Source organism: Myiozetetes cayanensis, unplaced genomic scaffold (assembly GCF_022539395.1).
Source record: "Myiozetetes cayanensis isolate MyiCay16 unplaced genomic scaffold, myiCay2020 scf6-25, whole genome shotgun sequence".
Classification (NCBI taxonomy): Eukaryota; Metazoa; Chordata; class Aves; order Passeriformes; family Tyrannidae; genus Myiozetetes; species Myiozetetes cayanensis.
This window is the reverse complement of record NW_026087853.1, coordinates 8,892,591-8,917,003: the sequence shown is the minus strand read 5'-3', so window position 1 is coordinate 8,917,003 and position 24,413 is coordinate 8,892,591. Positions and strand designations below refer to the sequence as shown.

At 39.0% G+C, this 24,413-nt stretch overlaps 1 protein-coding gene across 1 annotated transcript in view; it reads left to right on the top strand.

The window, feature by feature from the left end:
- The window catches only part of TECPR2 (tectonin beta-propeller repeat containing 2), a 43,458-nt gene that overhangs the window by 6,310 nt on the left and 12,735 nt on the right, over positions 1 to 24,413 (top strand). Inside the window, exons 6-18 of the mRNA XM_050335426.1 lie at positions 777 to 934; positions 2,022 to 2,334; positions 3,179 to 3,311; positions 4,609 to 5,034; positions 5,691 to 6,685; positions 8,170 to 8,353; positions 10,430 to 10,603; positions 12,806 to 12,986; positions 14,134 to 14,275; positions 15,604 to 15,844; positions 16,625 to 16,714; positions 17,560 to 17,793; positions 21,256 to 21,404. Of these exons, the coding sequence (XP_050191383.1) occupies positions 777 to 934; positions 2,022 to 2,334; positions 3,179 to 3,311; positions 4,609 to 5,034; positions 5,691 to 6,685; positions 8,170 to 8,353; positions 10,430 to 10,603; positions 12,806 to 12,986; positions 14,134 to 14,275; positions 15,604 to 15,844; positions 16,625 to 16,714; positions 17,560 to 17,793; positions 21,256 to 21,404 (3,420 nt within the window). The remainder of the gene's footprint in view (positions 1 to 776; positions 935 to 2,021; positions 2,335 to 3,178; positions 3,312 to 4,608; positions 5,035 to 5,690; positions 6,686 to 8,169; positions 8,354 to 10,429; positions 10,604 to 12,805; positions 12,987 to 14,133; positions 14,276 to 15,603; positions 15,845 to 16,624; positions 16,715 to 17,559; positions 17,794 to 21,255; positions 21,405 to 24,413) is intronic.

Here is a 24,413-nt window from a genome sequence, read left to right as displayed (position 1 = left end):
CAACCACTGGATATCCTTCACAACTGCCTTACCTTTTTTAAAAAGTAATGTCTATTAGAAGAAGTAGTGATCTTTCTCATTTTTCAAGTTTCTGTCTGAAATAACTACCATATCTTCCTTCAAGTTTCAGCCACTGCTTTCTCTTTCATTTGGAAAGGGTACTTTTGAAGGATGTGACTTGATGGATGAGGTCCTTTTCCCAGAATTGTTCAGCATCTGTGCCTGGAGTGTAGAATGAAACTAATATCTGGGTGCTGCTGGCCTCACATGCATGTTACCAGTAAATGGAATTTTTCTAACATCTTGTTCATTATGCAGAGCTGGGACATTAACAAAACAAATTCTAATTTGAATTTGTATATGGGAGAAACATTTAGACAACATCTGTCCTAATTTATGTGTGACTGTCCCTCTTGTGATTTGACAGAAAGGTTTACATCGCCAAACGTAACGATTGTCTCAGCATTGTATGACCTGGCAGTGGAAGAAAATGTGTCATGGAGCTTCTGTTGATTTCAAGTGAAATGTGTTAGCTGATATTCCAAGAGAAACTGAATTTCATGGTGTGTGCCACTGTGGCATACACAGTCTAACTCCCCTCTTGCCTACATAAATGAACTCCATGTTTATTAAGTGACCTTTGGGCAACCGGAGTTCAAAAGCTTTTGTTTGTTTGTTTGTTTTCTCTTGGGCTTATAAATTTCTTTGGAGAGTTAGTCACTACCTTGTATATTTAGGAAGGTTTGACTCTTGTTAATTGTGTGTATCTTTGAAAGGGTATTTGCAACTCCAGCCTTGTATTGGAAGAGCCATCTTCGATTGTCCAGTTGGATTACAACCAGAAGGTGCTGCTTGTCTCTACTTTACAACGCACTCTACTTTTTTACACAGAAGAGAAATCCGTCAACCAAGTTGGAACACAGCCCAGAAAAAAGTAACCCTCATAAAATTTTGATGCAGGCACATCTATTAATGCTAGCATTTCAGAGTGGACTACAGAGAGATTGATCTAAGCAATGAAATTAATATAACATAGCAGTCTGCTCATACAAAGTTAATTACAGTAGCTATGTGTGATTGAGCATGAAATGACAATTCTACCTAATTAGAAAGTACGTGTTTGCAAACGTGTGACAATCGTATTTTCAAGGCACTATTATGCAAAAATATTTTAAGATGTATTCTCATAGTTTAAGGTGAAATCACTGCCAAACTTCCTCCGCTGTCCCTCTTGGTTTACTGTGACTTGGTGTGAGCAAGCATTGTAATCAGCTCTGTCTAATGGGTAATGAAATATTTGATGCTAAAAGCAAGTCAATATTCCAATTTTTCTTATACTCTGAAGTGAATTTATTAAAAGAGAAAATGTATAGAAAGCACCTAATTTGACTTGAAAACTAGGAACTTGTTGTGTGGCTTTGACATCTTCTATTGTGTAATCTCTCTCGGATATGAAGGAAGAGGGAACCCAGTCCTAGAACAGCATGACTAACTGTATCTGTAAATAGAGGACACTGACACTTGAAAGAGGGTCTGTGATATATCTGTCCAGGGGTATGAATAGTAAGAGGGTTTTTTTAGGTGGTAGCAATGCTGTTTCAGTGTATGAGAGATGAGGTCTGAAGAAGCTGAGGTCTGTTCCATGCTTCTGGCAAGCAGAGGTTGTCAGTTCCTTAGCCTTGTTTGGTAGTATTTTGCTTGGTTTTTATTCTGGGAGAGAGATGATGCATAGTAGGATCTTTCTGAGATGGACATAGTGCCATTAAGGCTACGAAGCTTATTAGGAAGAACCATTTAATTTGCCTAATTGATGTAGTGTCTGGCATCCAAAGCTGAGGGGAAACTGTTGTTTGAAAGCACCGCTCTTGTCTAACTGTATCTAACTTTGGACATTTGACTGAATATTTTAATCAAAGACTTTTCTTTTTGATAAATTGCAGTTGTAAATTTGTACCATTAGTCTCAAAAATTGTTTCTAAGTTGAGTATATAGCTTTTAAATTACGTTCTTTTGCATTTTAGCAGTGGCAAGTTTGGAGCATGTTTTATACCTGGTCTGTGCAAACAGAGTGACCTGACACTATTTGCTGCCAGACCTGGGCTTCGTCTCTGGAAGTCTGATGTTCACGGAACTGTTCAGGCCACATTCATATTAAAAGATGTATTTGCTGGAGGGATAAAAACTTTTGAACTGTATCCTCGTTTGGAACCACCTGACAGAGGAAGTTACAGCTCTCCAGAGAAACACCTTGGGCTTGTTTCGTGCTTTTTCCGAGAAGGGTGGGTACTGACCTGGAATGAATACAGCATCTACTTACTGGACACTGTGAACCAGGTAGATAAACCTTGTGGGTGCATGTTTTATTTCTTTCTTGTTTTTGTTCATGCTGTGCCGTGAGACATTGTTTGGGTTATCCATTATACTTCTGTGGTTTAACTGCTTACTTAAAATGACAAAAAAAAGACTTTATTCTCTCCCTTTTCAAGTTGTTACTGCAATGATACACCCACAAACTAGCTTGATATGTTGTATATGAAAACTAGATATATTTAAAGTTTTCAGTTGAGGTGTTGACATCATAATCAATTCTGATGCTTAGCAAAGCATCTAAATCTAGAAATTTAAAATCTAGTAATTAATGCAAAAGGATTTTTTATGCTTAAAAAAGCTGCTTGAAACTATTTATTTTTTCCCTTCTACTATCATTGGTGTCTGCAAAAACCCATGTATTACATTTCATTTGGTATGGAGTGAGGAGTGGTTGATTTTGTCTTGCTAACAGTGCATATGGAAGTGAATGCAACCTAATATCTTTTTGTCTAAATGGTATTAGAGATTTGTACTGTGGCATTCTTCTGCCACGAAATTGTGTATTCCTGAAGTTGTTATATTGTTGCTGCTAGTTGCACAGAGAAAGTGAATATATCTTCGGAATTGAAGTTAGTATAAAAATGAGTTACGTTGTTATTAAAGGACTCTTTCCTCTTGCTTTTTTCTATTTTCTTTCTTTTTGATAAGATAAATGTCTTTATCCTGTATATGTTAATCAACTGCATTATATTTTAATCAACTGCATACGTTGATTAAAATCCAGTGAACACTTTTGTTGTGTACTATGTTTTGCAAACAGTGTGTTAATCTGATGCGAATTATTTGTTTCTATATTGACTCTTTATAGGCTTTGATTGGTGGCTTGGAAGGATATGGTGATATTGTGTCCGTGTCCTGTACCAACAATGAGATTTTTCTCTTAAAGGGAGATAGAGACATCATAAGAATTTCAAGTAGACCTGAAGGACTATCATCAATAGGTTTGTATAGATTAGTAAGCTTTAGTATGTACCTCATGGAACATGGTGCCTGTAGTACCTTTTTATTATAAACCCAAAAAACCCAAAACCAACAAAAACAACCCAAAACAAAACAAACCCACACAAAGCCCTTCACAGTATTGCAAAAACCTACCAGGTTCTGTAGAGTTGCCTGTCCCTTTTAACAGATTATATTTAGAAATCTGGTTTATCTGCTTATCTGCTCTTTTGGCTGTAGTGAGAATGGGGGCATTAAGAAATTAAATATGATTCCCTTTTTTTGAGAATGGATCAGCATTATCCTAATGAGGAATCTCTAATCTGCGCATTTGAGATCTTATTCTGAACCATGACACTGAAGCAGTTTGGATTCCTGATCATGGTTATCCCTTTACTAGTCAGTCTCAATAGCTGAATTGTTGATTCTGTGCCAACTGTCACCACCCACATTCTGGAGAAAATCTCAGCCTTCCTCACAATGAAAAAGAGAGAACTGACAAATAAACCGAAAGAATGCTCTCTGAAGTTCCAAAAAGAATTTGAGAGTTTATTTTCGTATTTGTTGCCATCTAAGTTCAGCATTTATGTTACTAGAACTCTCTGGAAGAGACTGCTAGTGCATTTAAAATACTCCATCTTAGCTTTGTTTTGGAAAAATGCTAGTTAATATGCAATGAAGTCTCATTGAATGCTGGAGAACTTAACTTTATTATCACTGCATGTTAGTGATAGCTTTAGTCATTTAAGTAGTTCTTTACTCACAGACTTAGAGACTGTTGATTATTTTAATCTCAACTTCTAAGTATAGTTTGCAAGGAGCCTTCTTGAATTATGTCTTATTCTAATCACCACAGCAGTTTATCTGGTAGTTTTCCTTAATTTTTTTCCAAGCTACTGAATGTTTGAATGAGGAAGGTAATGATATAGGATGGCACTTCAGTTTGTGATACAGTTCTGTCTTCCAAGCTGCAGACCTGTACTTTCTTTATACATAAACATAAATTCAGAATTTTACTAATAGAAGCTTCATACAGAGTTTGGGGGATTGATTTTACTAAAATGTTTTCATATAGATTAACTTACAGGAAGTTTACATTGCATGTGTCTGCAAATATATATATATATGTCTTTACAATTTTGTGAACTTAGAAATTTTGTTTTTGCATAAAGATTCTTTTCTCTCAATACTCTCCAAGAACTACTCACCTGATGTTAGTATTTATTCTTGAACTAGTATTTATACTCTTCTTTTGGACAGTTTCAGATGCAAATTCAAAATTATTGAATTCTTTAACAGATACGAGTCCTAAATTGCTGACCCCATCATCAGTAGTTTCATCTGTATCATCCAGCCCTTCAGTGGAAACAGATAAAAAAATGGTAACTTCCCCTTCAGTTGCTGGTGATAAAAACGGTTCTTCAGTGAAAGATGATCTGGAAACTCCAACGCTGTCTGAGAAAAGTTTTGACAGAATGGGAGACTTGAGCAATGAAACCAGGAAAAGGGGCTGCTCTGTAGTGAGTGAATCACGAAGCAGGAGCAGTTCTGTGAACTCTGTGGACAGTGGCTCGAGCTTTATGATGTGTGCAGACCAACTTTCAGAAGCTCAGAGAGAAGGTCAGCTTTCTTCACAACGGTTCAGCACCATCAGCTCTGAAGATTTTGATCAAGAACTCATTGTAAAGCCAATTAAAGTGAAAAAGAAAAGGAAGAAGAAACAGGGTAGGTCTGGCAGAACTTTCCCTGGCACTGCTTGTTAATGGTCACTCCTGATGCTTCACAGGGGAGAGTGGGTGTGTTTGGCGTGCTTTGCTTAGGTGGTATTGTCATGCTTCTGAAATAATCGAAGGGTTGTGGTGGGCCATTTCTGTTTCAGATGAAAGCCTGTTTTGAAAGTGATAAATTGATTATGGCTTTTTGGACCTATCTGTTTTATTCCTTTAATTTTGTTTTGCTTCATTTAAACATGCTCAAAGTTCTAATGGCAGCATGGAGTGGACTCTGCTTCCTGTTTTATGTTGGAATTGTGTAATGTCTATTAATCCTATTCTGAATATTTGACAGTGTCTTTCTTAGCCATTGTTTTTAGTTTGCTAAAATAGTGTGAGTACTTGATTATTTTAATTGTTTACTGTTATGGTGTTACAACCTGAAAATGTTTTGCTGTTAAGATTTTTTTTTTGGCTTTATATGTATCATTTAGTGTTAAAGTTGAAAAAGAAAATCAGTATGTCAAAATTTAGATTTAGCTCTGTTCTAGTTATAAAAATACTTTAATTTCTTACTTTGCATTGGAATTTGATTGTATTAATATTATTTACCCTCCTATCTTTTTTTTTTTTTTTTTTTTTTTTGTGTGTGTGTGTGTGTGAGAACAGAAAGTGGGACAAGGAAAAACCACAGCTCTCTGGAAGGCACCCCAATTTATGAGCGTCAGCTTTCTGGTGACAGTCCCCATTCATTGAATGCAGACTCCTTTTCCATGACCTCCAGCATAATGAGTGGCAGCATTGATCATTTGAGCACTGGATCTCCAGATCAGGAAAGCATGTTCAGTATGGAGTCCCATACAATCTTGCAAGAAGATAACGGTTCAGAAACTTTCAGTGTCCTGCAGTCTCCTGAGTCGGCAACTGTACTAATTAATGAAGAAAATGGAGAGGTCGTTGATTTGCAGAAACTTCCAAACAGTGACAGTGGCATGGGTACTTCAGCTATTATAGACACTTTGACATCTGAATCTCCTCTGATCCTCACAGAAGACTTGACAAGCAGTGTTGATGGTGAATATAATGGTAGTGTGGTTTCTGCAAGCAACGAATGCTGTCCTGGAAAGCTGAGCCAAGAGGAGGAGCAGGACTTTCCTACGTTGTGTAAAATAGATGAAGATTTGGATAAAATGAAGCTGCAGGATACTGAAAAGTCTTTTGAAGGGCCAGACCTTGCAGATCAGACATTTTTGGAATGTGACCATACACTTGGTGTTCAGACATCACTGACACCAAAGGAAAGTGATGAAACTGGTAGAGAAGACCAACAGGAGCTGTCCCTAATCCACAGCGCTCTGTCAGACCCTTCTACACTCCACTTTGACATCTCTAACGATGTCTGTTCAGATAACACTTCCATTTCTGGATGGAATTTTGAAAGTGCAATCAAAGCTAAATCTAGTTCCAGCACTGCTGAATGGGTAGCAGACAGTCATGAAAGTAAGGCTGAGAAATCTGCCTCAAGTGACGAAGAGGATATTTATGGCCATGGATTACCGTATTCGTCCTCGGAGACCAGCGTGCCTGACGCTGGTGCTGTGCCTGGTTCACAGGATGTGGCCAAGATAAGCGCTGATGAAATGGTGCTGCTGAAATCTGATCAGGTATTTGTTTGCAGTTTAGTTAAAGTACCTTTTAATTCCAAAGAAACAGCTTTTCAAAAGCGGAGCTCCTGTAATTACTGTCCTTTAAATCTACAGAGAGCAATTTTTATTTTTTTTTCACTTCATTCAAGTAAACAAGGAAAGCAAAAAGCCCAAAGCAACGCATATTGTAACTCTTAGGAAATCTGATGTATCTGCTTTCAGAAAGGGCGACGTGTGCTTACAATGCAGAGAAACTGCTCTGGCTGTATTATTCCCAACTCAACAAAAATGATGTTAGAAAACCATCCATTAAAGAGTGAACAGTAAAACCAAGTCGTGCTCAAGTGCTGCACGTTGTTTGGGTCTCCAATAGCCCAAATTCTGTGTGAATGCTGTTCCCAAATTCAGCTGACTTCGTGGGAGATAATGCTGATTATCTCATGTGGCTGGCTCTTGCTTAAGGGTTATTTTACTTGTAAATACTCAAAATAAGGATTAGTCTCTGTGCCCTAGCTAGCAGTTAGTACTGTTTAAAACACTGACAGTTTCTTTTTTCTGTTATCCCTCTTTCCTTCATTGTTATTTTGTGGGCGAACATTTCCAGAAATAGTAATTCTCATCAGATTGTAGAAAAGAAGTACTAAAATTAATTTTAAAATCTGCCAAATTGACAGAATTACTGGAATTTTTAGCAGAAGTCTGTGAAGAAGGAAATGCAGTTCTTCTAAGTGAGGGGTTTCTTAGATCTGTGGGATTTGTTTCTTAGATCTGTAACAGCCTTGAATTGAAAGTAACTGAATATTTGTTCATAAAGGCTGAGTTACAAGTTGGTGGTGTCCAGTCTAGTAACAACTGCAGCCCAAAGTGTAGAAGGCTTCTAGATTCAAGTTACAGTGTTCTTTCACTCTGGCATGTTCAGAAAGGCTCCACTGATCCTTACACTGCAGGTCGTGTGTGCAGTGCTTGAGTTCACCTCACGCAAGCCATCAGAATTTCAAATAGCAGCCTGCAAACCAAACTTGTGCAAGACATGGCTCCTGTACCATACAGAGAGTGCTGGAGTTGGGTATTTAGCTGTCTCTGCACGCCAGCTGTCTTGTTCCCTTTGCTCATCACTTCCTAGACAATGAATAATTTCCTGCACCACAGACAGACTGTAGCTTTTTATGTATTCCTTTTTTGCACTTGCCATTTACTTTAAGTGTGCGCTCTTTAACTAATAAGAGGAGATTTTCCACTTTTTGGAGGTGGATGACAGTGTGGAGGGGTTTGTTTTTTTGCTAAAGCTGTTGTTCTAGCAGTCTTATTGTGCAGTACATTAGAGAACACTGACAGGTGTAGTTTTTATTTTACACAAGGCGAATTTATTCATCGATTAAGGTTACTTAAGGTTCTTAAGTTCAGCGTTTTTTAATCAAAACATGGGAGGTGCTGTACTTATATACCTGTTTTCTTGTGCAGTTGGAAGTCACCTGACACTGTTCTGACTGTGCAGTTTTTAGTTTGCAGAGAGCTGGATGGGGTACTCTGGCCCTGGTTATGGCATCCTGAGCCTGGTTGTTTCAGAAAAGTACATTTGGTGCCTGGACTACCGAGGCAGCCTGTACTGCAGTGCCCTTCCTGCGGCCGGGCTGCGCTGGCAGAAGTTTGAGGATGGAGTCCAGCAAGTGGCCGTTTCCCCCTCAGGTAGGTTGGTTTCTGCTGCGCTGTCACCTCGACAACTTGCACAGACTTGGTCATTTTCTTTGCTTTTTTGTTTAATTAGATGAAACTCGTTGTTTTTGAGATTACATACAGATAGAGTTCAGTGCAAATGTAATTTCCACTTAGGCAGTTTACTGGTTTTTATTTAAATACGGTACTTGTGAAAACTGGGTTGTTTAGGGCTTGTTTCATGTAAAAGTAGTGTGTTGGTTTTGTTTTTTAAAAAAAAAAGTCACAGTTACATGACTTCATCTTCACTACCTCTGCATCCCATGTTGTACTGTAAGTGCTGTCTTTCTAATGGGTTCACGTTACATTTTGGAAGATTTTCAACCTGCGTTTGCCTGATAAAAGTGAACTTCAGAAGCAGCAGTTCAGTGGTAGGCAGAGATGAATGAAGGGCTCCCTTTCCATATAAACCCTTGATTTTTGTTACAGAGCTGCAGAAATTCTTTAATGTGAGGGTGGTGAGGCACTGGAACAGGTTGCCATGAGAAGCTGTGGATGCCCCATCCCTGAAAGTGTTCAAGGCCAGCTTGGATGGGGCTCTGAGCAATCTGGTGTAGTGGAAGCTGTCCCTGCCCATGTCAAGGGGAGCTGGAACTAGTTGATCTTTAAGGTCCCTTTCCATCCAGACCATTCTATGATTCACAAATTTAAAATTCTTTTTGTTGTAAATGGTTGAATTGGTTTTGCATATGTGTGGATTTGTGGATTTGATTTAATTTTAAATACTGAAAGACAATAACGCCTTTTAAGGTTTGGTGCATTTGCATATAAATTTGTTCTGGGTGTTTGGGAATGAGGATTATGTTGGATTAAAAATAAGTAGGTTTTTGTTATAAACTTGTGTCATTTTTGGCCTTCCAGATTGTTCCAGGACTGGCGTGAAAATATAAGTTTCTCAGCTATTTCCATTACTTTGTCTCCTGTTTTGCCACTACTTTTCTTCCCTGTCGTCTCTAAAAGCACATGCCAATCTTCCCTTCTCTCTGTAGGAGAAGACTTGCTATCTGTTTTAAGAAGAAAGAAATTCTATGTAATCTGCAGCTGACTTTTGTTATGGCCAAAACAATTTAGGAGTAGCTGTACTAGGGGAGATTGTAGGTTCATCCAGCTCAGTGTCTTACCCTGAAGAGTGGTCAAAAGCAGATCCCTGCAGAAAAGTCAAAGCAACGGGCATGTGTGACGTGTGCCCTTGGTAGTTTCAGGCTACAGTTGGTGACTCAGAGATTTCCTGGGCAAAAGGTTGTTCCTCTGCCTCTCCTATGCTTCAGTTCAGGAGCTCACCCAGCTTTTCATTGAATCCATGGAAGCTTCTAGCATTTTTGCCATGGATGTATCAACACAGGACCACATTAACCACAAATGTCAAAGGGGAATCAAGTGCTACTTTGTGGAATTATTCAAAGGAGGTTAATATGACAATCTACTGTTCTGGTATGAACTAGCAGTTAAGTTTGGGCTTCTGTTTGGTTTTCTTTTTCTAAGCTGTCCCTGCTAATTCAAATGAGGGGAGAATTCTGGAGAAGGATTTGTGCAGTGGCATTGCTGAGTAACAGCACTGCCCACTGCAGGGTGGGACAGCACACCTGGTCAGTCACTTGTGACTGGTCCATAGAGGCTGTGATTTACAACTAATATTTGTAAATGGTGAAAGTACCAAAATTAAACCCTTTCCCTTTATGCATCAAGGATGTACCAGACTAGTACAGAAGCAAGCCATGAACTTCAGTCTCTCTCAGCATTGGCCCTGACATGGAACTTGTTTGTTAGGGTTCAGTGTTTAACTGAGGAAAAATAACTTGCATTTGAACACTTAAAAATCACACATATTCTAATGGTATATGCATTTCAACAGTTCTCAGACAAGTTAATTACTGCTCTGGTCTTGCTTTTTAAAAAAAAATTCCAAGTGTTTTTTAATCTTGCATTTTTCTTTAACGCTACTGCTTTACTTTTCCTCTCTCAGTAGTTTAGGTGTAGGTAGGACACCTCAGCTGAGTCTGTTACAGTAATTGCTGAGTGCTGTTGTGTTCTCTCTTAACTCCTATATAGGGGCTCTTCTCTGGAAGATTGAGCAGAAGACTAACAAAGCGTTTGCTTGTGGAAAAGTAACTATAAAAGGAAAACGCCACTGGTATGAGGCTTTACCCCAGGCTGTATTTGTGGCTTTAAGTGATGACACCGCCTGGATTATCAGAACAAATGGAGATCTGTATCTGCAAACAGGTACCTGAATTAATTACAGGCTCTTTGAATTTTTGCAGGCTGAGATTATTAGATTTCAAATCTATAGAATGTCCACTGTTTGCTATAAACTTTTATCTGCAGCCAGGCCATAGGGAAGCCTTTTTATCATGAGAAAAGTTTCGAAACAGTTGTGGGATTCTGTGTAATTAGAAGAGTGAAAAAGCCAGTTCATGGATACTTGTTATGTGTGCCAGCTGGAGTACATACAGTATAGAGAGTTTATGACATGGGGAGGATATAGCATGGATGCAGAGAAATGGAAAGAGATTGCAGAAAATATGATAACAGTATCTATCCTTGCTTTGACAATGGTATGGTGCACTGAAGCAACTGAGACTTAAGTGGTTTTTCTTGCTTTAGGGATTTTTAACAGTTTTGGAAGGACTTTGAAAGGTGATGAGATTCTGTGTGGCTGTTCAGAAGGAATTTGGATACGGGGCAGAAAAGGGGAAAGTAGAAGCTGTGTGTTTTGAAAAGCACAGATCTCTCTTGAAGATAAGAGTTACCACTTGATAATGAAAAGTGTTCTGAGAGAGACAATCATAAAGTGCTTTGGAAGTATAAACAAGTGGTATGTATTTTATGTGATAGAGAAAGCAAAGCCATGGAGGAATGGAATGGGCTGTGGAGCAACAATCTTTACAGCTGCCTTCTTGTTGGATGTGAAGGCAAGGACTGGAAAAGACATAGTGCAGTGTCAACTTTGAAGTCATGGCCATAGTTTTAAGTTCTTCAGTAAATAGAAGAAGATGCATTTGGAAGGTGTTATGCAAATGATATTAATGCTAAATACAAGGAGCAAGGATGAAGGTACAGGTTTTAGAGTTAAAGGAGAACAGTATCAAGGACTCCTGGGTATGCTGGTGTTGCACAGAGAGCTGACTTGGTAAGGAAAAATTACCAGTAACATGATGAAGGAATTACTGGAGAATGAAGAGGAAGACTGAGGTAAAGGGGAAACTATAGGACATACTAAAGCAGGACAACATTTCAGAGTGGCTGTCAAAATTCTCATTTAGCTTTAATTTTGGCACTCTCATGTCTTCTTTTTTAGATTTAATTACTGTAGCACAATATAGAAATTCTTTATCATTAGAAAACTGTTTAAGTACACATAACTGTCTTGAAGATAATCTACTCATATTATTTTCTTTTAATCAAGTGTAGTAGTTACAGAGAAATCAAGTGGCCCTGCCCATGGTCACATGCATAGTGCCAGCAAGCTTGGATAGTGGTGTTCAAGAGTGACCTTTTGATGCCAAACACACAGGGCTCTGTGGAGGTTTGAATCAATATTTTTCTTCCCTGTAAGAGATTGGCTTGATTACATCAGCTTACATTCTGCTGTTCTTAGGCTTCTAAATTTGTCTTTTGATGCGAGAAGAAAATTTGCAGTATATCGGTCTTGTTAATGTGAGGCAACCAGTGGAAATTGTTTCTCCAGGATTTTTTCATTCCCTTCACTGTCTTGTCTAACATTTATAACAGAAGTGTGTGCTCAGAGGTTTAGAATTGAGCGTTCTTGTTAATTTAGAGTATCACAGAGATGAATCTGTTTGTACTGGCTTTGGCAGCGTGAGATTAAACATAAACTGCGTCTCCTGAGGTGTTTCACATGGAGCTGTGTAAATCAAGCTTCAGTGTAATTGTGAAGAAGATATGTTCTTCTAGATTAGATATACAGATATGTGCAAAATGCCTGTAAATCTACCAGGACCTCTCTGCTCCTTTCAGTGCTACACACCGTGGCATGCTCTTTTACAATTGCTCTGCAGTCACTGTTCAAATCAGGTTGCTTCTCTCCCTGGCATGTTTTGGGCAAAAGTTCTTCCTTTACTGGCTTTTTCTTCGATACTTCTGTCAGGTCTAATAGAGGTTTTATAAATGGAGATTCCTGGTACTGACACTAGAGGGAGAAAAGGAACAGAAATGACAGGACATGACTCATGGGCCTTGCAGGATGTTGAAGGATGTACAGTGCTTTATTTCTTAAAATGTAAACTCACCCATATTAGAGGAAATTATTAATAGTTTATAGAAAGGAATAACGATCAAATGACAAATGTTAGCATGTCAAGGATATTCCTCTCCTCATTTTCTTTTGCCGAGTTGCTTTATCTCTTCTCTTTTTGTTGCAAAAAGCCAAAGTTTGTAAAGCAATCCTCATTTTTTGATTTCTAGGCCTGAGTGTGGATCGTCCTTGTGCCCGAGCGGTAAAGGTTGACTGCCCTTGTCCACTGTCACAGGTTACATCCAGAAATAATGTAGTGTGGGCCCTGAGTGAGCAGCGGGCCCTGCTGTACCGGGAGGGAGTGCGCAGCTTCTGCCCTGAGGGAGAGCAGTGGAAGAGTGATATTGTCAGGTAATGCCACTGTGGTGGGACATTCTTTTTTTAATCAAGTACTGCTTCTTTAATTCATGCCATAATGGCTTTAATGAGCTCACCAGTTAGTTGAGGGTTCGTGTTTTTTTTTTTCCCCTCACGTTAAATCTCAGCATTTTCTTGGTCATCCAGCCACAGATTTTTATGAATACTTTGTGTAGCTGGTATTCAGCTTTGCAGTTGATCCTGTGCTCACAGTAGTTATTTTGTGCTAAAGTTAAAAGTACTGAGTCTCTACTGCTGGCTTTGAGAATCTAGAATGTAGTCTCTCTTGTGACATCAGCCTGAAGCAAGTATAGGAAGAAATTCCAGTTCTTGTCATATGATTTTATCCACTGAATATTCTATTGTGAAGCTTTAACTTGTCTTACCTCACAGCCTAGTATTTTGGTCCTTGAAAAGTCTTAAGAAACTACTCAGTGTCTTGTTCAAACCTGAAATTTTCATGGCACTTTAATTGGTTTATTTAATGAAAAAGCTGCTTGACCTACACCTTCGGTACATTTTGTGTTCCTGAGGTTTGTAGTAAAATCACAGAAAGCACTCACTGTTTGTTCTTAAATTGTTGAGAAAGTTATCTGAAAGAACTAGCATTGTTTGGTACCTTTTCAGTGTCTGATATGATCACCTGTTGAATTTCTGAGCTTGAAAATTGTTTACTTATGCAGAAAACTTGCAGTCCTAAATTCAGCGTTGATCTTTGCCATATAGTTAGGTTGGGTTTTCTATTTATGGTTCCTGAACTGCTAGTATTGTTCTCAGAATAGGTCAAGGAAGTTGGAGGAGACACATTTATGAGGCTGTTTTATCAAAAACTCAAAGAACACAGCCCTTGATTGCTTAAAATAGGTTTTGTTTAGTTTTATTGTTATGTATCCAAGTTTCAAATCTTTAGTAATCTGAGAAGGACTTTTTTTTCCTTGTTGAATGTTTTTTACTTATACAAACCAATGAAATATAAATTACTGAATAACTTTGAAAATTTGATATCAAGAGTGTTTTTTAGCTTGGCCCACTGACTTCAGTCACTTTAAACTGCTATTAGCATTGTAACAGCTTCCTTAAAATACCATAAACATAAATTTGAAATAAGGTTTTTAATTCCTTTGCTTGTTTGCATTTCCAGTGAAATGCAAGCTTTGGAACCAGTGTGCATAACCCTTGGAGATCAGCAGACATTATGGGCTTTGGATATCCACGGCAATCTCTGGTTCAGAACTGGTATAGTTTCAAAGAAACCACAAGGAGATGATAACCATTGGTGGCAAGTAGGCATTTTTTTTATTTCGCTTTCAGTTTAGTCTTTCAGCTTGGGTTTATTGTTTGTGTTGTTTTCCCACAAGATTCTAAGATAAAAATTAATTGCTCGATATATTACGGCACTCTTTATTCAGTGTATTAAAACTGCAGTGTGGCTGTGGCTGAAATCCGTTTTCACGTCTGCTGTAAAGGGCGGGGGGAAAAGCCATCCCATGGTCATCCAGAGCAGCATCACTGGAGTTTTCAAGAACACAAGAAATGCTCTGCCAGGTCACATCAGTGGTGCATGTAGCTCAGTACCTTTACAGTGGCAGTGGAACATGCTGTTGAGGCAGAGCACCATGTCTGGCTGCTGAATGCAGTCTCTCATCTTCCAGCACCCATCCTTTTCCTTAGCTGAGTAAAATAAACAATAAGTAACCGTGGAAAAAAAATGTGTTACACATTTTTCCATTCAGTTGAGGTTTCTTTGAACCATGTGGAGCTGTTTGCTTCAGTCTCAGCTCACGTGGGTAAAAACAACTCAGTTACTGCAAGTGCTGTCTGGTTTTGATTTAGAATTCCCAACTCTGGTTTCTCCAGCTTTTCTTTGTTTTCCCCAGAGACAGGGGTGGGGAAGAAGGGGGTACAAAAACTGTTATACAGAAAATTTTTTTGTCTATATGCCTACCTAAGTTAAAAGAATTTCAGTTTATGTGCATATATAATCTCTTCTTGCATGTGGACATCATGAGTAGCTTGGCTTTGAGGCTACTGGGAAAATGCTGCTCTTTTTGTGCTCTTAGGCATTTCCTTTCTTTCTAAGAGTATCCCAGAGTGTTGCCAGCCTAGGTGTCCATGGCCGAACTTGGGCAAGTGCTTGCTTAGACCTCCTCCTTCATTATGAATTAAAATGTCCATGAGGTTGTTGTAAAGGAGTGTTGCATACAAGGTTTTGTGGTGTGGTTTGAATTGCTACACTGCTCAAGTTTCTCTCTTCCTTTGGGAAATTGAAAATTCACCTCTTGGTTTACAAAGTTCAGCATGTTTTTAGAGGGAGAGAAGAGGTGACATCCTAAAAAGAAGGGCTTTTTTAAGATGCAGAATTCTAAATGGATTATTGTTGGGTAGGAGGGAGTTGTAAGCTGATGCTTAATATTGATTGTGGTTTATTAGCAAGACACTTATTCAAAATGCATCTTTTTTATTTTTCCCTTCCTGCACTTTGAAGCTTTCTAAACTCTTGATAGATTTCCTGTTCATAAAGAACAAACACCAAAAAAACAGCTTCTGGTGAAAGATTGTGCAGTTCGGCCAAAACCTTAATTAATTACCAAGAGCACTTTTTTTTCCCCAGGTGAGCATCACTGATTATGTGGTGTTTGACCAGTGCAGCCTGTTCCAGACAATAATCCAGGCCACTCACACAGTGGCAACAGCAGCTCAGGCACCTGTGGAGAAGGTGGCTGATAAGCTTCGAATGGCATTTTGGTCACAGCAGCTTCAGTGTCAACCCAGCCTCCTCGGAGTTAATGGCAGTGGAGTCTGGATCTCTTCTGGCAAAAATGAATTCCATGTAGCAAAGGGAAACTTAATAGGTTGGTGTGCTTTTACATCTAATGTTTTTAAGTTCAGAAGATTAAACAGGAGGAAGTAACTAACTACAGCACCACAAAAATTACGCATGGCAAGTCAGAGCAGCTTTAACAAACATGTGTAAAAATTAATTTAAATGATTTATTAGCATTTGGTCTTAACTACTTTCTCATTTAAGGGGAAATATTTTTCTTGGAAAAGTCATTGTCAGCTGGTGAACTGTGCACAAGTAATTCCTTTTAACACCTACACATCTCTGGGATGAGAATTCCCTTCTCTGGGATGAGAAGGCAATCTTGAGCTGTTTTATTTAGCACAATGGAGTCTGGTTCACCATCAGTGTGACTATGCAAAACATTAACGTTATGGTTTTAGAGAGCTAGTAGAGAAATTACTTCATTTTTCTTTCTTTATCTCTCAAAATAGAATTTTGATTTGGAACATTTATTTGTCCGGGTAAATGCTAACAGTAGGCCTAGGACATTGTTTAACCTCATCACCAAATTGGTCGCCTGTTGGAGGCCACTAATCTTGTCCTTGATCCTTTTCTGCATCCCCAGTTTTCTCTGTGTGTGTGTACATATGTATACATATGTGTCAGGAGGAAGTTCTCCCCCTCCCCTCAATAGTTTCTTAGAAGATTTACATAGAAAATCTTGTCTAAATTATATTTAATAACTGAGTGCAATAGAATTTATTTCAAACTGTAACATTTTAAATAACAACAAATTTTAGTAGAAAATTAGGTTTCATAGTAATGACACTCTGTCCTTTCTTTCAAGGCACTTATTGGAATAATATTGTGCCTCGTGGTACTGCTTCTGCCACAAAATGGATTTTTGTGTTGGCTTCCACAGCTTCATCTAAAGAAGGTTAGTGAATCAACAGGGCAGGCATATAATATCTGATTTTTAAATAGAGTGGAATTGATGGTGTAAGTAATTAAATATCCTGAATTACTTCAGATTTTGAGTGTCTCTTCTGTATACAGGGATCTAAAGTATTTGAAGTAGGGTGAAAATATGTCTGTAAAACTACTGGAGATTAAAATAACATATTATTCACTCTCACCTTTGGTGCGGAGTGGCATCCAACAGAGAAATGGGTAGTTCTTTAAGAGCAGTAACTCCCTAAATTGCGGAAGCATGAATCACCAGAATTTGTAATAGGAAATCTTGGAGCATGCCCTGCTGGAATGCCTGTACTAACCATGTGTTTCTCCTGTCAGTACAGTTATTGCTGCAAAATTGCACATTTTATCAGTAAAACTGAGACTATGCTAGAGAATTGAACTGCCAGTTACAACAGTTAGCAATTCCATTATCGAAGCACACTGACTTTATTGGCAAAAATATGTGATTTAGAGCTGAAAAAGAATGCTTTGTATTCAAAGGCTATTATCAAGGATAAGAGCAAAAGAGTGAAGGGAGGTGATAGTGCACTGTTATGTGTGTCTTTTCTCTGTTAGTTTCTTCAAATGAAACGTTTCTTCAAATGAGATCACTTACTACTCGATTTGAGAAAGGGCATATTTAAGTGCCTAAATAAGGGTTTAGGATGTGTATTTTTACTTCCAAGTCTTACCCTATGAACATAGCCAAGAAACTTAGTTTTGCCTTCAAATGAATTGATCATTTTTTTCAGAAAAAAGTAGATGTGTAAGCTTTCTCAGAGTGGATTAGGAATTATTTTAGTAACAGAAATGTCCTTTCCACAGGAAGCTTTCTGTGGCTGTGCCAAAGCAACAAGGATCTGTTTTGTGTCAGTGATCAGAATCCTCAGTTTCGTCCTTCTACGGTGCAGCTGCCACCGGAGGCTGAGATGGTGCACTACTCTGCCTGCCAGGATGCCATCTGGGGTTTGGATAGTCTTGGGCAGATATTTATCAGAACACTTTCATCCAGCTGCCCAACGGGGATGCATTGGACAAAACTGGATCTCACCCAACTAGGTATGACATTTTTTATTGAGTGGAGTATCTCTTTGCCCTTAACATACTGTCAGTGTTTTCCATAAGCATCCTTCAGTTCACTGATATAGAATATAACATTTACTGGATTAAATAGTACCTTACAATAATAGGCCTCACGGCAGAGGATTGGAAAACATCTGGAACAGATGTGGCTTTCAAACAGTGTTCTGTTTTGCCTTTTCCTGTAGACATCATGTTTGCTGTTTGCAAGATAATTTATGTGTGTCTGTGCAATTTGCAGTTGGTCAGTCTGAGATGGCTCAGCCTGACACGGTGCTGTGCAGGTTTACCAGCAGCTTTAACTAGTCTGGCTCTTGTTCTGCAGTGTAACCATAATTACCTGGTCTCAGGCAGTCCCATACACAAAGCCCTGAATTTTGTGATTTAAAAACAGGTTTTTAACAGTGCCAAAAAATCTGCATTAGGATCCTGTGAAGGAAAAATTATGCTCCAAGAGTTGCATCATCCATAAGTGATAGAGCTGATAACACTCATGTTCAGGTTTATACTGATCTAATAACTCAGCATAATGCTCAGAACATGGTGCCAGTTAACTGCTCTTTTCATCTGTTTAGGTGGTTGACCATGTTTTGATCATTAAAATATACTCCCACTTTGGAGTTTGGCTCTGGGGTAATCAGTTTACATGTCAACTTCATCAGCAGTATTCCAATCAGATTTATTTCTGTGCTAGTCTGACTCTTGGAGCCCCTGGTGGTCTAGTGGTAAGGGCGCGGCGCTATCACCCCCGAGACCCGGGTTCGATTCCCGGTCAGGGCCACTCCCGGGCAGGTGGAGCTCGTTAGCCCTTAAAGGCAACCCACTTATGTGAAAACCCACTTACATGAGAATGACTCATCATGCCACAGTTTAAACACTGGTTGATGCTTTTTACCTTCACTGACCTACAGGATCGATTTGTCCACTGTCCTTCTGATGTTCCTTAATACAGTTTGGAATTTTTTTCACGAACCACTGGTTTCCAGCAATTCAGACAGTAACTGTTTAACAGGAATTTAACTTTTTGCTATTGTCTGAAAATCTCAAAAGAATTCATAAAGGAAATCAGCACAATTGGAGTTAGTAGACTGTAATATCTGGCCTGTGAACTTCAGCAGTTCAGAATTTCAACCATTACATTCAGCTGTTCTTGTCAGCTCTGTGGCACATGGTGATGTATAGCAGAGATCTGGGTCAGGAAATACTTCAAACATTCCACTTGACCTGTCACTTGTGGGTTAATACTGAGAAGTGAAAATGTTTTAGGAATTTTTCCTCCTGTTAATTGCATATGGTAGATCACTGCTGACAAGTGCATATCCATGGCTATAATGCAAGAGTCCTTATTTGCTCTAATGGGGCTGAGGAGATTGGAGAACTATTGTTATTTTTAAAGTGTATATTTAAGTTTATTCCTGAAACATTAGGGCTGTAATTGGGGAGGAATGGGGAAGTGGGAGCAACTTGCTGAAAAATGCAATTCAGAATTCTGTGAAGGGATGTGGTTGCCAGCATTAAGGTTGAAATATTCATATTATGTTGGGGTAGTGTCTTCCTCCTGCCTTTACACTATGTACTGGGAGTAGTACCTAGTAAATTATTTTGATTAGAGCTCCACTACTGCTATCTAAACACAGTAGAATGACCTTTAGGTTTTAACGATAAACAATGCCTCTGAATCCTGCTACTTGCTCTAGGCGGCAGATGATTGTGGTTAGCATGACCTTCTCCTAAGATCCAAACAGTAAGAGGGAGGAGGGGAGGGACCCCAAAATATTTACATAAGGGCTGCTTTTTTGAATATCAAATTGTACCGTGGACGTAAATAATATCAGCTGTGCCGAGTAGGTGATATGTGATTCCACATGTGAGGGCTCTGATGCTCGTCTGGATCAGAACACGTCAACAGCTGAGGTGTCATATGATGAAGCCATTACTTCGAGACATATGTTTATGTTAGAAGGAATAATAAGGTTTAAAGTAAGATTTTGACTTTGTAGCTGAACGTCAGGCCTCTCCCTGCAGAAAGTTGTTGTTATAGGTGTTCTTATCCCAAGCAGTAGAGGGTAGTTTTGTCATTTTGTTTTTAATGTGAAGCTGTATGATTAAAAGAAATGTTGGGATGAGAATAATTAATTCATATTCCTATGATCCAGAAAGTTAAATAATTTTGGTTACTGAGATCTGTGTACTCTTACAGATAATTAAAAGATAAGGCTGTGTTGTCCTGTTGTTTCCTATTCTTTCCCTCAGCAAGCCTTAACGACAGCAAATAGTGCCTTCTGCAGAAGTAAATGCTTTAAACTAAAATTATACTCTGTGGGATAAAATTGCACCCCATTGTTTAAGGAATGCTGTGCCTGATGCATTTTACAAGGGTTTGTTGCCAGATTTCACATACCTGAAGAGTGACCTGTTACCAAGAATGGGATATCCCAAGCAGCACTGGCATGTTCAGTTAACCAGCAAGGCCTATTTTTAGAGTCTTTAGTTTGGAGTCTGACCAGGGCATTCCTTCTGTAGTGTATCTGTACTGATGGGTCTCTCGTTCTTTCGAACATGTTTTCGGTTACTTAGCATTGTGTTGTCCAACATGGGGAGGAAAAAAAAGAAATAAAATGTTAGGTATATTACATCACATGGCTATTTTAAATGACAGAGTAAGAGTTTCAGTAGACAGTTAGCTAGGAGTTCTTTTAGTCTAAAATATCAGGTGTGCTTCTCTACTGTCCTTGCAGGAATCTAGACTAAACTCAAGCCACAAACCACCCCAAAATTCCAAAACACAGTTTATTTGGCAACTTTTTTTTCACAGTGCTGACTTACACAGGGTTAAAATACTGCTGCACTTTTGATATGGCTGTAATAAATAGGTACACTGGTGAATATAAATCCGTTTGAAAATGAGTTCCTTTATTTACAGATGTGACACTGGTATGTTAACACTGAAATGCATAATCCACATGCTCTCATATTTTTAAAGTGCTGGCATTGGGAATGTTCTTTGCTGAACGTGCGTTAGCGGATCAACACCTTTAAAAGTCTACAAGCCTGGCCAGTTACATCAGAGAAGAGTTCATGTTAGGTCATGTGAAAGTTTATCTAGGCACTGACACCATTTGTCACGGAATAGTTCCCTGCTTGAATTCGGTTATTTTAATAGCGTATTTTTCGTGGGCTTTAGAAATTGCAGTATCCTGTGACTAAAACTTTTATTTTTAGATTTAGAAGAGAAATTTCTTAGATATATGCTGCCTATTGGTTTTATTCATTGCATCTGGTGATTATTTTTTCTCTCTCATAAGTTGTACGAACTTTTAATCATTTTTATGTGACTGTGTTTAAAGCTAGTTTAATACAATGAAGTCTAAATAAAAGTTCTCATTATTAGCTGAATTTGAAAGGATAATGCCAGGTTGCTAATACTCTCTTTGTTATTAGGTGCTGTAAAGCTGATCAGCTTGACCTGTGGAAATCAGCATGTCTGGGCCTGTGACACCAATGGTGGCATTTATTTCCGTGTAGGAACTCAACCTCTTAACCCAAGTTTGATGCTTCCTGCGTGGATAATGATTGAGCCACCCATACAGGTAAAGTGTTGATTGTAACCTGGTGGTTGATTTTAACTGTTGTGACCTGGTGGTTTAGCTCTGTGCTAAACAATAAAGCAATATTTTTAACACTCATGGAAAACAGTAGACACACAGGTTTTGTTTTCCTTTCCTAATGAAAATTTACTCTTCTTGTAGCACACAGCAGCTTTATAGGCACATAGCAGGGTGCAGGATTGAACTACATCCTGAGCACCTGCTGTGTGCTAAGCAAGGGGCTGGATGGGCAAACAGCACAGAAGGCAGGGTGAGGGAAGGCTCTGCTCAGGTGGTGTGGTGCTGAAGTGCCTGCCTCCCTCTTGCTTTATGCTCACCCTTGTGGATCTGGGATGCTTGCTGGGGTTCTGTGGGAAAGGCATCACAGCAGGTGACACTTGATGGGCTGTACAGGGTGTGCTGGCTGTGAGGGTCTGCCTGTGCTTTGCTCTGGACCTGAGGGAATGGCCTGAAGTTGCGTTGGGGGGGTTAGGTTAGATACTAGGAAAAGGTTCTTCACCCAGAGGGTGGTTGGGCACTGGAACAGGCTCCCCAAAGAGGTGATCACAGCACCAACCCTGACGGAGCTCAAGAAGCATTTGAACTATACTAGTACTCAGGCACGTGGTGGGACTCTCGGGGATGGTCTCGTGCAGGGCCAAGAGTTGGACTTGATGATCCCTGTAGATCCCTTCCAACTCAGCATGTTCTGTGATTCTGTGAATTTAGGGACTTTCCTTACCACACAGTCATTTTTAAGTATACAGTACAAATGCAACTCTTCTCCCTTTATCCCAAAATGGGCAAAGCTTGTATCCTTTCAGAGGAACAGAGTGGAAAGAAGCCTCCTAAAGTACCTACTGGTGCATATCTTCTGAATATAGAAAATGGACATATTCTGTTTCTCTAGTGTCGTTTGCTTTTTGGTTGGTTGTTTGTTTTTTTAAACATCACTGCTTGCTTTCATTGCTGCTCTAATACTTTGCAAGTTAATCTATGAGATGAGAGTAATTTCTGTGTCTGTGGGTTAGGACTGTTCTAATCGGAGCTGACCTTTGACTGCTGATTTCATTCTTTGCCCCTTGGCATGAAAATGCTTGAACTGAACTCTGCTGATCTGCCAGAGTAGCAGTGGATGTGTTTGCCTACTTGATTGACATTTTATGATGTTACATCATTTCTTTTAAAGATTTTGAAATGTGTGGTACTTTTGAAAGGACACATTAAGAAATTTAAGTAGATCTGTGGCAGTGGAGTTGCAATAGTTTATTTGGGGTTTATAGTTTGCTTTTAGTTCTGCTTCTCTCTCACCAGCCAGTTACTGGCACCTGTGTATTTCAGGGTATAAACCAAAGAGGGGTAGTGGAAAGAGAAATGAAAGTGCAGATCTGCATCCTGTCAATTAGCACAGCACTGGTTGGATGACTAATTCTGTACTGGGAATGTTATCCCGGAGAAATGGCACCTTGTTTTGCAGGATAGCGGAGCAGACTGGTAAATAGTTGCCAGTATCTCTTGCAAAAAGGACTTGGTTACGCTGCTCGTTCTTTGTGTGCTGCAAGTGGGTCTTTATCATGTAATCTGTAAGAGGCGCTTTTTCCCCACTAACAAGGGGTAGGGCAGCAGCAAGAGGAGACTGAAAGTATCAGTGATGATATCTCCCATGAAGGTAGTGTTCTTAAAAAGAGGGGAGAAAACATTCCACTTAAACTGAGTTTGCCAAGAGACAGAGAGTTAAACTTGGGTAGTGTCTTCTTACCAAAGGTCTATCCAGGGAAATACCCGAAAAGCTGTTTCTCAGTGCTGATACTGTTTTCTCTGTCTTAAGTTATTCTCTACTCCCCCACTCATGTAGATTAAACCACTCAATGCAAAGGTGTTTACAACTGGGATTTGCTGTGGCTCATGGTTTGGCAGTGACTTCCTTATGTAGAAAGTGGACAAGGTTGAAAATCAAATTATTTCCTGTTATCTTATCAAGAAAGAGGGATGATGTTGGCTTCCAAAAATTATAAACTTCTGATACCCAGAGCAGTTTAATTCTCTTTCCTGACATGGCAAACTTAATGAGTCAATATGAAAGGGCAAAAATCCAAATATTTCTTGTAGAGAAGATGAAAACTCATGGGTTGCATGCTTGGTTTGAGACAATTTCAGCATGTTAAAATAAGTCATTAAAGGATCAGACCATTCATGCTTTTACAGAGGCTTAATGCAAAATAAGAAAATTTGTGAACTTTTAAAATAATTCCAAATGCTAGCTTAGTATTTGGATAACAAATACAACATGATGTCTGAAAACTGAACTATTCAGTGAACAGTATTTGCTTATTAGGAGCAAATTACTTATTGTTATCTGTCCCTTAATTGACTTTGACATAGTCCATGCTGCCTCTCTCTCTAGAACAGCAGAAATACTGTAAGAAGTATTTGTGAACACTTCAGCCATTTTCTGTTTGAAGAAGGAAATCAAAATTGCCTTTCACTTTCTTTAAGTACAGGAGCACTCTCAAATAACGTAATTTGAAACCAACTATGGATATTTCATTCCCCAGTAAATGTCAGAGCCAATATGACTTGTCTATCCCAGATCTCATGACTCATGAGCAGCTTGTGAGCAGCTGCAGACTCTGCTTTTATGGTGTCACTTCTCCTTAAAGGAGTGCTGCAGTTGCACAGCATCTGTCTTTGTACAGCTTCACAAAGGTATTCAGAGACTGTAATTTTGAAGAGATTTTGCTCATGCTAAAACCAGTGAATGTAATTTAAGTTCAGTCTTTGGCTCTGTGATGCTGTATTTTTTTTTTCTTAAATCTAGACCAAACCCATTCTCCTTTGTTACTCTTCCCTCTGTACCTCTCCACTGCAGCATCTCTTGAGATGGAAAACAACACTGTATGTTCTCTGCTCTCCCTCTTTATTTTATCCGGTACTTCAGAAGTGACTGATAACATCGTTAGAGCATCTTGAGCAGTAGTAGGTTATATATAGATGTTTTCTGTGCTTCATCAA